Below are 13,436 nucleotides of genomic sequence, written 5' to 3'. Positions count from 1 at the left end.
CTTGGCATTGAAACCACTTCCATTACGAAGACTTTAATTTAACATTGTACATGGCTGCACATGGGCTTCATATTTGAACCTACATGATGTACAGCAATGTAAGCAACTTAATCGTGCAAACCAGTCAGACATGCTAAACTGCAGGAAGCTACACCTATTAATCGCCAACTTATTTTGAAATAGCAAGGTGCAAAGTAATTCTGGTCATCAATTTTGGCAGATTATCAACAGCCATCTTTGCAAACAATTTTCCCATTTCTTGGCACTCACGTGATGGCGCTGACAACAGCGTAAGTCACGCATTATTCCGCACTGTAGAATGGGGAAATCTTATTCCAGCCATAACCAGCAAATACTGTGAAAGGAAATGGCAGTGCAAACTTAAGCACTACAGTTTATAGCTTAATAAAGTGTTGGCTGTTACCCTGCTAGAGAGATGATTCATGCAAAACACAAGGGAGCTCAGAACAAATTAGTCTACTTGCTATTTTATGCATATGTATCTGACTAAGGTGAAAATGAAGTATAACATTTTCTAACCTCTTTTACATTGAGCAAATGGAGAATTGGTCATGTAAAATATTTTTGAGATCCAGTTGTTACCAAAACAAGTAATAAACAGAGAATGGCAGGGAAGAGGCTGAGATGAGATCCCCAAATGTTGATGTATATGCTTAAGAACAATAAGTTCTGGAGTATTTGTATAAAAACATTGAAACAATGGAATGCAGCTGCAGTCTCTATGTCCCGGTGCTTTCATTGATGTGCTGATTTGAATTCTATTGAATTTGTCTTTTTGTGTGTCACTTTCATTATCTTCTTGCTGTCAGTTTCTCGGCCACATGGGAAATAGTGGATAAGTTCATTATGAGGCAAGAATAAGGTAATATATGGCTGTACAGTTTTCTTTATTTAGTTTTTCCATTCTTCCCTGACCCCCCCCCCCCCCCCCACCTCCCCCCGATTTAAAGTCACCATAATACATCAAATTGCTTCTAAAGTCCTGCTGCTTTCAGGAAGCAAAGTATGAGTTCTGCATGGAGTACAGCCTGTCGATAGGATTTCCCACTCTAGCTTGCATGGGGTTAACTTCTGATGAGGCGAGAAAACAGTCGCTCAAGCTGGTGAGGGAGGTGTCGCTGTCGATATCGTGGAAGAGGGAGTCATTTCCTGGAATCACAAAATGAAAGCACTTAATTGACAGTATTAAATCACTTAAAGGGTGCTATGATGAATTTTCATTTTTAATGAGGCTTCATGACTTCTTTGTGGTCCTTGGATGCTCATAAAATACAGAAATCCAAAAAGCAATTGATAAATAATAAATAATGTATGAAAATGAGAAAAAAGAAATACAGGGATATTTCAACTGTGTCAGTGTAGGCATATGGAGGAGCACAGAATTATACATTCTTGAAGAGAGCTCTTTTTCAAATGTGTGGGTACATTATTAGACTACTACTTCCAGAAAACAGTATTTCCTTTTTGCACTGGTACACATTGACATCACACTTATTAATGTCATGGTTCCACTTGAGACCAAAATGTTACCATTTTTTAAACTACATTGAGGGAAGGTATGCAGAACAACACCTATTCGAAAGGCAAAATTCCCTCTATACCTCTGAATCCAATGCAATCCTTTTGCAAAGAACATATTTGCATGTTAAGCAGAAGGAATCTGCAAATATGTTCATTACAAAAGGATTGCTTTGGATTCAATGGCACAGAGGGAATCTTCCCCTATTTGTGGTATTAACATATTCAAATATAGCAATACTTTTCCTCACTACTGTGCTGGAAAGGAGGAGAAATTAAGCTTCAAATTCCAAGTAGGTCATAGAGAAGAGGATTTCCTAATCGGAGTTCTGTCACAATGTAACAGAGGCTGACCAGAGATACTGATTGGTCATGACCTGAAACATTAATTCTGTTTTTCTCTCTCTCTATACTTGCTGGGTATTTCCAGTAATTTCTGATTCCAGCAATTGTAATGCCCTTGCTTATGGACACGCAGCTGAACCTGGCTTTCAGCTAGGTCCACGTTTCCCTGGCACTACCAGAGATGAAGGAATCAATATTTCACTTGAGAAACTGAGATTGTTCTCTCCAAAGTAGAGAAGGAGAAGGGGAGATTTAATACAGTTGTAAATGAGGAGTTACAACTCCTGCTCACGTGAACGTGAGGAAGCGATGACGTTGGCTCAGCATCATTAGGCCAGTCTCTAAAACTGCTGAGGGCAAGCAGGAACAGAAATTGATAACCTGGCCACCATTTTGAAAAGACTAATGAGTTTGTTAACAACCCAGTTGTCTCCGATTATTCCGTGCCTGCTGCATTTGTTGGACATTCAACATGAGAGAGTCTGAGAGTGATTTTACAGCAGCTTTTTAAAAAAAAAAATCATTCATGGGATGAAGCATCATTGGCTAGGCCAGAATTTATTGCCAATCCCCAATTGCCCTGAGAGCAGTTAAGAGTCAACCACATCGCTCGGGTCTGGAGTCAAACGTAGGAGAGAGTGAGGATTGCAGATGCTCGAGATCAGAGACGAGATTGTGGTGCTGGAAAAGCACAGCAGGTCAGGCAGCATTTGAGGAGCAGGAGAATCAAGCCTCATTCTTGATCAAGGGCTTATGCCCGAAATGTCGATTCCCCTGATCCTCAGATGCTGCCTGACCTGCTGTGCTTTTCCAGCATCACACTCTGGAGTCACAAATATGCCAGACCAAGTAAGGACGAGTTTCCTTCTGTAAAGGACATTAGTGAACCAGGTGGGCTTTTTTCCCAACAATCAACAATGGATCCATGATCATCATTAGAGTCTTATTTCCAGATTTTTATTGAATTTAGATCCCACTATCTGCCATGGCAAGTTTTGAACATTATCTGGGTCTCTGGATTAAAAGTCCAGCGATAATACCACTAGGCTATCACCTTCCGTTGTGACAAGAGGCTCAGAAGCAGAAGAAAAGACGTGTCACAAGCACCACAGCCAAATGTAACAGCAGATTCTGCCACTGAAGGTGACAGCACCTGTATGTTTGTTTTAAAAATAATTTGAGCTCTAGTGAGCCTTCAATAAAAACAAAAGGTTTCTGAGATGAGGGGGCTTTTAGACTTGCAGCTGTGACCAGCTTCCTAGCCTCTCAGTCAGGCCTAGATTAGGAATGGATCTGCTGCTCAGGTAGGCCTCCTTGCCGGCAGACAGGCGCTGACTGACCATCTGATGTTTGGTTGGACGGGCCAAGATGGCAGAGTGGGGGAGTGAGTGGAACTCTCCATTTCCTGTTCTGCCTCTCTCACTCTGGCCAAAAGAATGTAAAATCCAGCCCACAGAGTTAGTGGCAGATCAGGCAGGAGCAAAAATCACAAGTTCTGGTGCTGCTCCTGGCCTGGGCTCCGCAGCCACACCTCAGGCCCCTGACCCAAACACGACAGGCTTCCAAGAGTCCCAGGCCCCAGTTATTGGACTATGATAAACTCTCCCTTGCCCTCTTGTCCTGGGCCTTGTGGTGGGGAGAAACCGTTTTTACTGATAAGAAGATCAGTAACCAGAAGACACAGATTTAAAGTCACGCTCTAATGATATAAGGATTCTTTTTTACAAACCCAATGCGTTGTTTGGATTTGGGTTCACTGGCTGAAAGGGTGGTGGGAAAAGATTCAATGGTCACTTTGAAAGGGCATCGGATATGTATAGAATTTGCAGGGCCATGGAGAGAAAGCAGCAGAGTGGTACTCATTGATAACTGTTTCAGAAAGTGTGTGCAGTCACAATGACCCTCCTTTCACCATTCTCTTTGAGTACATGAAAGTGAAAGATAAATGGGCTCAATTTTCCACTTCTCTCAGTTCTAATGAGGTCTATGGTCAGTTTTATTCAAAGTTTTTCTTTGACACAAGAGACTTTCCACAATTATCTGGGAACATTTGCGGGAATTGGGAGGGAAGGAGGGAGAGCGTGGAGGGCTCTACATTAAAATGACATTGAATTCCATTTGCTTCACTTCAATGGGTCATCAAGGATAGCCATGGGAATGCCAACTGAAACTGAAAAATCAAAAACAAAATCAACAGTGCAGCTTTCCAAAAAAGAATTAAATCCAGGAAGAAACATGTGCAAGAATACAATAGGAAATAAGCCGAATGTAAAATCTAAGAAAGCTTACGTCAAAATGTACATCTATCCACTGGATGCAAAATACTGCCAAAGCCTAGAATTTTATTGCTAGCTTACTTCTGCAAGGAGTAAAAATGTCATTCTGAGTAACTGAGAAATTCAGGTCATCGACTAAAACATGCAATTAGGAACTGACGCTTATAGGGTGGAAGAAATCTAATAGGCACAAGCCAGATCATGTTTAATCTAGATTGAACTTTGGGTCAGGGATACCCATAGTTACTATTCATATCTGAATTACAATGACATAACAAAATAAAGTTTCAGAATATCAGAATGCACCCGCACTGTATATTCCTTGTGAATATCTCTTACTAATCCTCAGTGGGAATAGTGAGGAAATTATGGGTTTTGTTTTAACAGCCTTCAGGAGATAAAATGGTGATGGGCATGGGGGATGGGATGGCACATGTCATCTTTCCACTGCCATGCCATTTTGCCAGCTGTGGGGATAGGTCACAGACAGTCACTCAATCCAGAGCCCAAGTGAGCCACTTAGGCAGCCAATTAAGAGCTTCTTCACATATTGAATGGTGGCTTGGTGGCTCAGTCGTTAGCACTGCTGCCTCACAGGGTCAGGAACCCAGGTTTGATTTCAGCCTTGGGTGGCTGTCTGTGTGGAGTTTGCACATTCTCCCAGTGGCTGCGTGGGTTTCTGCCAGTTGCTCTGGTTTCTTCCCACGGGACAAATATGTTTAGGCGTGGCAGATGAGCGGTGATAAATGCTGGTTATGGGGATATGGTAGGGGTTGGGTCTGGGCGGGATGCTCTTTGGAGGGTCGGTGCAGATTCAATGGGTTGAATACCCTCGATCTGCACTATAAGGGATTCTATGATTTACCAGCAATGTCACAACCAGAGACTGCCAAGCCAACCTCCCAGTGGATTTTAGGCCAGGAAGAGGTAGCTGGCTGGTGGGCAGTCCTTCTGTTCATACACTCTTTGGCAAGAGGAGGGGTCCTTGCTGCATTTGCCTCACTGGCAATGGTGCTGTCTGCCTTTATAGAGCCCACTCCATCCCCAAAAGTTAGACCAGGAAACCTGGTGGATGTTATCTACCTAGTCTTCCAAAAGGCCTTTGATAAGGTGCCTCACAGGAGGCTGCTGAGCAAGGTGAGGGCCCATGGTGTTCGAGGTGAGCTACTGGCATGGATTGAGGATTGGCTGTCTGACAGAAGGCAGAGAGTTGGAATAAAAGGTTTTTTTTTGGAATGGCAGCTAGTGACAAGTGGTGTCCCGCAGGGTTCAGTGTCAGGGCTGCAGCTGTTCACTTTATATATCAATGATCTGGATGAAGGGACTGGGGACATTCTGGCGAAGTTCCCTGATGGTACGAAGTTGGGCAGACAGACAGGTAGTACTGAGGAGGTGGGGAGGCAACCGAAAGATTTAGACAGTTTAGGAGAGTGGTCCAAGAAATGGCTGATGAAATTCAATGTGAGCAAATTCAAGGTCTTGCACTTTGGAAAAAAGAATACAGCATGGACTATTTTCTAAATGGTGAGAAAATGATAAAGCTGAAGTACAAAGGGATCTGGGAGTGCTAGTCCAGGATACTCTAAAGGTTAACTTGCAGGTTGAGTCTGTGGTTAAGAAAGTAACTATAATGTTGTCATTTATCTCAAGAGGGTTGGAATATAAAAGTAGTGATGTGCTACTGAGACTTTATAAAGCTCTGGTTAGGCCCCATTTAGAATACTGTGTCCAATTTTGGGTCTCACACCTCAGGAAAGACATACTGGCACTGGAGTGTGTCCAGCAGAGATTCAAATGGATGATCCCTGGAATGGCAGGCCTAACATACGATGAATGGCTGAGGATCCTGAGATTGTATTCGTTAGCGTTCAAGGTTGACGGGAGATCTAGGAGAAACTTACAACGTAATGCATGGCTTAGAAAGGGTGGACGCTGGGAATTTGTTTCCATGGGCGGGGATACTAGGACCTGTGGGCACAGCCTTAGAATTAGAGGGGGTCAATTTAGAACGGAAATGAGGAGAGTTTTCTTCGGCCAGAGAGTGATGGGCCTGTGGAATTCACTGCCATGGAGCAAAGTGGAGGCCGGGATGTTGCTGATCTGACCAATCTCTGACTGACCAGCACCTCTTGGGGTCGATGAACATCTTTGATAAGGTCAGCTTCCCTTGCTGCCACAAGTTTTCGGTCGTTATGAATGAGATGTAGCCCTGGGTCCCCTTGACCACAGGAGAGAGTTGTCATTCATTTCCTAGTCCATGACTGTCATTTCCATCACCAGCACTAAATTCTGGTCTCATTCATTCATTGGCAGTCTCTCTCAGAGGAGGATGACTCTCTTCCACTCTGAGGGCAAATCACCGGTAATATAATGGTTCGTATCCCCGCCTGTCACATGGAAGACCATGGTTCAATTCCCCGCCAGGGAGGACACTAGCTGGGAGAGATGATGGCTCAGTGGTTAGCACTGCTGCCTCACAGCACCAGGGACTTGGGTTCAATTCCAGCCTCGGATGATTGTCTGTGTGGAGTTTGTATATTATTTCCCTTGACTGCGTGGGTTTCCTCCCATAATCCAAAGATGTACAGGTTAGGTGAATTGGCCATGCTAAAATTGCCCAGTGTTCAGGGATGTGTAGGTTAGGTGCATTTGTCAGGAGTAAATACAGGATAATAGGGCAGGGGAATGGGTCTGGGTGGGTTACTCTCAGAAGGTTGGTGTGAACTTGCTGGGCTGAAGGGCCTGTTTCCACGCTTAAGGGATTCTATGATTCATAGGTGGGTGTACAGACTGATGCAGATTTGGGGCAGAAGGTAGTCATGGGAAGGGGTGGATGGGGCATTGGTGTGGCAGCATGCTCCATTCTCTGAATTTGCCTGGCTTTAGCTTTTTCCCAACGGCAAGTCTCATGTGCTCAACGCCTTCCCAGATGCTCCTCTTCCACTTTGGATGATCTTGGGATTATGGGATTTGGATATCACTGCCAAATCAGCAACTATTGCCTATGGGAGAAAGTGAGGACTGCAGATGCTGGAGATCAGAGCTGAAAAATGTGTTGCTGGAAAAGCGCAGGTCAGGCAGCATCCAAGGAGCAGGAGAATCGATGTTTCGGGCATGAGCCCTTCTTCAGGAAGGTTCCTGTTTCCGAAGAAGGACTTATGCCCGAAATGTCAATTCTCCTGCTCCTTGGATGCTGCCTGACCTGCTGTGCTTTTCCAGCAACACATTTTCAACTATTGCCTATCCCTAAGCTGTCCTTGAGGAAGTGGTCTGCTTTCTTAAACCACAGCAGTACATATGGTGTAGCGACATGGACGGTGTTATCAGGGAAGGAGTTTCTGCATCCTGCATGACAATTCTTTCAGTGTCACCGATCATTTCCAAGTCAAGATGGTATCTGGATCGAAGGCAACTTGTAGGTGGTTGTGTTCCCATGTATGTGCTGCTGTCCTGTGATGAGTTGCCACAATGCACCTTGTGGAAGCAACGTTCCATTGCCACTCTATGCTGATAATGAAGGTAATAAATTTGGTGGCAGGATGCCAATCAAGAGGACTACATTCTCCTGAGTGTTGTCAAGCTTTTTGAGTGTTTTTGAAGCAGCTATACTCATCTAGACATGTGAAGGATATTCCATCACAGACCTGACATGTGCCTTGCTGATGATTTAGTGGCTTTGGGGACTGAGCAGGTGAGTTACCTGATACAGAATACCTAGTTTCTGGCCCATTGTTGTAGCTACAGTATTTATTTGGCTGGCCCAGTTTTCTAGTCAAAAGACATTGACAGTGGATACTTTCAGTAAATGATAATTAAATTGATTGTCAAGGAAAGATGTTAGACTCTCTAATGCCTCACACCTCTTTGATGAATCATATATCAGCTAAGATCTGAATGTGGGCACAGACTGCTTCATCACTTGGGAACTGTAAATACAAGTGGACATTCTGCAATCATTAATAATCATCACGTTCATATAATCTCATCATCATCCATATCATCATCATTCTGTTCATTGATGGAAGAAAAATCAATGGGGAATCAGTTAAAGACGTAAATGCTTTGGGCCCTGCCCTGAGGAAACCCTGTAATGATATCCTGGGGTTGAGATGATTGGCCTCCACAAGCCACAATTATCTTCCTCAGGTTCAACATGACCCCAACAAGTGGAGAGACGTCCTCCCTGAATTCCCAGTAAAACGCCAGGTTTACTAGAGTTTGTTTGACATTTCACACAGTCCAATGTTACCTTGACATCAAAGGCAGTCACTTTTATCTTCCTATTTTGTGAGGAAGTAATGCTTTTATAAAATCAGAACTTGATGAATTTCCAAATATAAAAGATTCTGAAAGGCAGGGAATGCAAAGACAAATATATCTATACTCTTGGACGGTACATTTGTTGAAATTTTAGTGCAGAAATGTCCTTTCGGGGAGAAAATCTGGTATCCTCATCTGCTCTACCTTAGATGTAACCCCAGATACACGGCATCTAAAATTGCCTACAATGCCACTGGCTACAAAGTCTGATAATGGGAATAAAACCAGTGGCCTACCCAACATTGAGCAAAGGACCTGAAATAACAATGGAATACATAGCCCTTAGTAACAACTGGAGACGTACCTAAATTGGAAAAGTTGACTCATATGCTAGGGAATCCTGATTTTAGCATAATTTCCCAGACAGTGCTGACATATTCCCTGGACATGTGACATCTCTCCAACAGGACTCACCCAGCAGAAGTGGCAGCACAGTGCAATCCAGTCAGAAGGGACTTGCCCTGGGAGTCCTCAACATTGTCTTTGACCCCTTGAAGTCTTATGGCATCAGGTCAACATGGAGCCTGGCATGGTAGCTCAGTGGTTAGCACTGCTGCCTCACAGCGCCAGGGTTCAGGCTCGATTCCAGCCTTGGGGGACTGTCTGTGTGGAGTTTTCACATTCTCATTGTGTCTGTATGGGTTTCTACCAGGTGCTCCAGGTTCCTTCCACAGTCCAAAGTTGTGCAGGTGAGGTGGATTGGCCATGGTAACTGGGATAGGGTAGGGGTCTGGGTCTGGGTGGAATGTTTCTCCGAGGGACAGTGCAGAATTGACGGTCCTCTTTCTGCCCTGTATGGATTATATGATTCTATGAGTACGAAAATCTCTTGCTGATGACTCCATACTGCCATCCTTCAGCTGGTAAATCAACACTGTGCCATGTTGAACACCAATCGGAGAATGCAATGAAGGTGGCAAGGTCACAGAATGGACTCTGGGTGAAGAACCCATCACCAAGTGTGGCTTGAAGCTCCACTACTGACCAAGTTGGCTGAGTCTTAAAGGACATATCTGACAGGCCACCTCTGCAAATGGTGGTGGGAGAAACATATTGATCTCTACTCCAACAATCTACCTGTAGCAGATGCATTTGTCCATAACTGTATGGGTAGGAGTGACCACTTTGTGGAATCAAAGTCCTGAAATACTCTCCACTAAGCTGTGCCACACCACTGAACATGATAGATCTTGATCTAGCAGCTCAAGACTGGACATTTGTGAGGTTCAGTGGGTCATCAACAGCAGCAGAACTGTATCCACTTAAAATCTGCATCCTCATGGCCTCAGGAGATCAACAGTGGCCCAATGTACAGGGCAGGTGTGCCATGCCTGGAGCAGCACCAGGAATATCTAAAAGTGAGGTGTCAACCTGGTGAAGCTAAAACACAGAGCAACTCCCATGGTAAGCAGCACAAGTAACATGTGATAGGCTGGGCTAAGAGATGCCACAACAAACTGATCATATTGATGATTTGTAATCCTGCTACATCAGTTGGGAATGGAGGTGGACAATTAAACAACTCACTGAACAAGGAGGGGTCTCCATAAATATCCACGTCCTCAAAGCTGAGGGAATCCAGCACACCATTGGAAAAAACAAGACTGAAGCGTTTGCAGCAATTTGCATCCAGAAGTGTAGCGTTGGATGAACCTGAGTTCACCACAATCACAAATGCCTTCAGCCAATTTGAATTCACACCACAAGAAATGATTGAAGGCCCTGGACACTGCAAAAGCTATAGGCCCTAAAAACATTCTGGCAGTACTATGGAAGATTTGACTTCAGAACGAACCCTGAACCCTAGCCAAGCTGTTTCAGTACAGCTACAACACTGACATTTAGCTAACAACATGGAAAATTGCTCAGGTATGTCTGTGAACAAAAAGCTGAAAAACAAACAAATCCAATTTGGCCCATCAGTCCACTCTAAATTTTTAGCGAAGTGAAGGAAGGTGTCATTGACAGTGGTACCAAGTAACATTTGCTCAACAATAACCTGCCTAATGATGCTCAGTTTGGATTCTGCCAGGCCCTCTCGGCTTGACCTCATTACAACTTTGGTCCAACACTGACAAAAGAAAATGAGCTCAAGAGTAGAAGTAAAGTTGGCTGCACTGAACATGAAGATGCATTTGACTGAATGTTCAATCAAGGACGCCCAGCAAAACGTAAGTTAATGCAAATCAGAGGAAAGTTCTCCATTGTTTAGAGTCATATATCGCACAAAAATAGGTGGTTATGGATGTTAAAGGTCAGCCATCTCAGGCCCAGGGCAGCTCTGTAGGAGTTCCTCAGGATAATATCCTAGGCCAAATCAACTTTACCTGCTTCATCAATAACCTTCCCTCCACCATAACTTCAGAAGTCGAGTTCACTGATGGCTACACAATGTTCAGCATCATTCGCAACTCATCTGACACTGAAGCATTCCAGGTCCAAACACAGCTAGAGCTGGACAATATCCAGACTTGGGCTGATAACATTCCCACCACACAGTGTCATGAAATGACCATCTCCAACAAGACAGAATTGAACCATCCCACATTATCATCACTGAAATCCCACACTCTCTATATCCTAAGGGTTACCATTGACCAGAAACTGAATTGTATCAGCCATACAAATACATGGTTACAAGGGCAGAGGCTGGGAATTCTGCATCATGAAACTCACCTCCCAACTCCTCAAAGCATGTCCATTTAATATCTCAAGGCAAGATATTAAAATTGAGTAAAAGTAACTACAAAGACATCAGGGAAGAGCTGGCCAGAGTTGATTGGAAGGAGAGCCTAGCAGGGAAGACTATGGAGCAACAATAGCAGGGGTTTCTGGGGGTAATTTGGGAGGCACAGCAGAAATTCATCCCATGGAGGAAGAAACATACTAAGGGGAAGATGGAAACCATGGCTGACAAGGGAAATCAGGGACAGCATGAAAGCAGAAGAGAAAGCATATCATGTGGTGAAGATTCTTGGGAAGCCTTTAAAAAACAGCAGAGGACAACTACCGAGCAATAAGGGGAGAGAAGATGAAATATGAGAATAAGCCAGCTAGTAATATCAAATAAGATTGCAAGAGATTTTTTAGATACATAAATGGTAAGAGAGAGGCGACAGTGGATTTGGAAAATGAGGCTCGAGAAGTTTTAATGGACATCAAGGAAATTGCAGAAAAACTGAATGCGTACTTTGTATTAGTCTTCATGGTGGAAAACACATCAAGCCTTCAGGACAGTGAGGGGCAGAGGTTAGTGTAGGTGGCATCACCTAGGAGAAATTGCAGGTGAAGCTGAAAGGTATAAAGGTGGATACATCACTCAGACCAGATGGACTACACCCCAGAATTCTGAAGGACATGGCTAAAGAGATCGTGAAGGCATTGGTTCTGATCTTTCAGGAATCACTGGAGTCAGGGAGGATACCAGAGAACTGGAAATGGCTAATGTAACATGTCTGTTTTAGAAAGGAGGGAGGCAAAAGACAGGAAATTATAGACCAGTTAGCCTGACCTTGGTTGTTGGTAAGATTCCATTATTAAGGATGAGATTGCAGAGTACTTGGAAGAGCATGGTAAAATAAAGCTGAGTCAGCACGGCTTTATCAAGCATGACAAATCTGTTCAAATTCTTTTAGGAGATAATAAGCAAGTTAGAGAAAGGAGAGCCAGTCGACTAATTTATTTGGATTTCCAGAAAGCCTTTGAGAGGAGGCTGCTAAATAAGAAAAAAGCCCATGGTGTTAGGGGTTGAGACCCCAGCATGGATAGAAGATTAGCTGTCCAGCAGAAGCAGTGAGTAGAGCTAAAGGGGTCTTTTTCAGCATGGCAGCTGGTGACTAGTGGAGTTCTGCAGTGGTCAGTGTTGATACCACATTTATTCTTGTTATATATCAACAACCTGGATGAAGGAACTGAGGGTATTGTTGCTAAGTTTGCAACAAAGATAGATGGGAGGGACAGCTAGTGCTAAAGAAGTAGAGATGCTGCAGAAGAACTTGGACAGGCTAGGAGATTGGGCAAAGAAGTGGCAGATGGATTAAAATGTGGGAAAGTGTAAGTTTATGCATTTTGGTAAGAATAGAGGTATAGACTATTTCTAAATAGGGAAAGGCTTCAGAAATGTGAAGCGCAAAGGGGCTTGGATTTCCTAGTTTAGGATTCTCTTAAGGTTAACATGCAAATTCAGTTGGCAGTTAGTAAGGCACATGCAATGTTAGCATTCATTTTGAGAGGGCTAGAATACAAGAGCAGAGGTGGCATAAGTCTCTGGTCAGATCATATTTGGAATATTCTGAGCAGTTTGGGCCCCATATCTAATGAAGGGTGTGCTGGCAATTGAGGGGTTCCAGAGGAGTTTTACGAGAATGATCCTGGGACGAAGGGCTTGTTGTATGAGGAGTGATTGTGGACTCTGGGTCTGTACTCATTGGACTTTCACAGGATGGGGGATTATCTCCATGTACATTTACAAAATACTGAGAGGCATGGATAGAATAGATATGGAGATCATTGAAGGAGAGACTAGGACCCAAGAGCACAGCTTCAGAATGAAAGGACAACCCTTTAGAACTGAGATAAGAAGGAATTTCTTCAGCCAGAGGGTGGTGAATCCGTGGAACTCATTGCTGCAAAAGGCTGTGGAGGCCAAATCACTGACAGCATTTAAAACAGAGATAGACAAGCTCTTGATTAGTAAGAGGATCAATGGTTACAGACTGAAGGCAAGAGAATGGGGCTGAGAAACTTGTCAGCCTTGATTGAATAGAGGAGAAGATTCTAGGCACCAGATGGCTTAATGTTGTTCCTCTGTCTTATGGTCTTATACCTTATGGTCAGAGTTGTGAAGGATGTTCTTTCAGTTGCCTGGATGGCAACCAACAAAATAAGGTCAACACCATCCAGGCCAAAGCAGTCCACTTGACTGGCACCCCATCAACACATTCAGCATTCATTCCT

At 43.8% G+C, this 13,436-nt stretch overlaps 1 protein-coding gene across 9 annotated transcripts in view; it reads right to left on the bottom strand.

The window, feature by feature from the left end:
- Positions 1 to 960: 960 nt before the first annotated feature.
- Positions 961 to 13,436, bottom strand: part of lmx1bb (LIM homeobox transcription factor 1, beta b) — a 210,241-nt gene continuing 197,765 nt past the window's right edge. For all 9 annotated transcript variants that reach the window (XM_072565900.1, XM_072565902.1, XM_072565901.1 and 6 more), the window contains one exon: positions 961 to 1,170. In XM_072565900.1, coding sequence (XP_072422001.1) covers positions 1,013 to 1,170 — 158 coding nt within the window. In that variant the 3' untranslated portion in view covers positions 961 to 1,012. The remainder of the gene's footprint in view (positions 1,171 to 13,436) is intronic.

The sequence above is a fragment of the Chiloscyllium punctatum genome, chromosome 49, assembly GCF_047496795.1.
Source record: "Chiloscyllium punctatum isolate Juve2018m chromosome 49, sChiPun1.3, whole genome shotgun sequence".
Taxonomy (NCBI): Eukaryota; Metazoa; Chordata; class Chondrichthyes; order Orectolobiformes; family Hemiscylliidae; genus Chiloscyllium; species Chiloscyllium punctatum.
The sequence above is the reverse complement of the archived record's forward strand: the minus strand, read 5'-3'. Positions and strand labels throughout refer to the sequence as shown.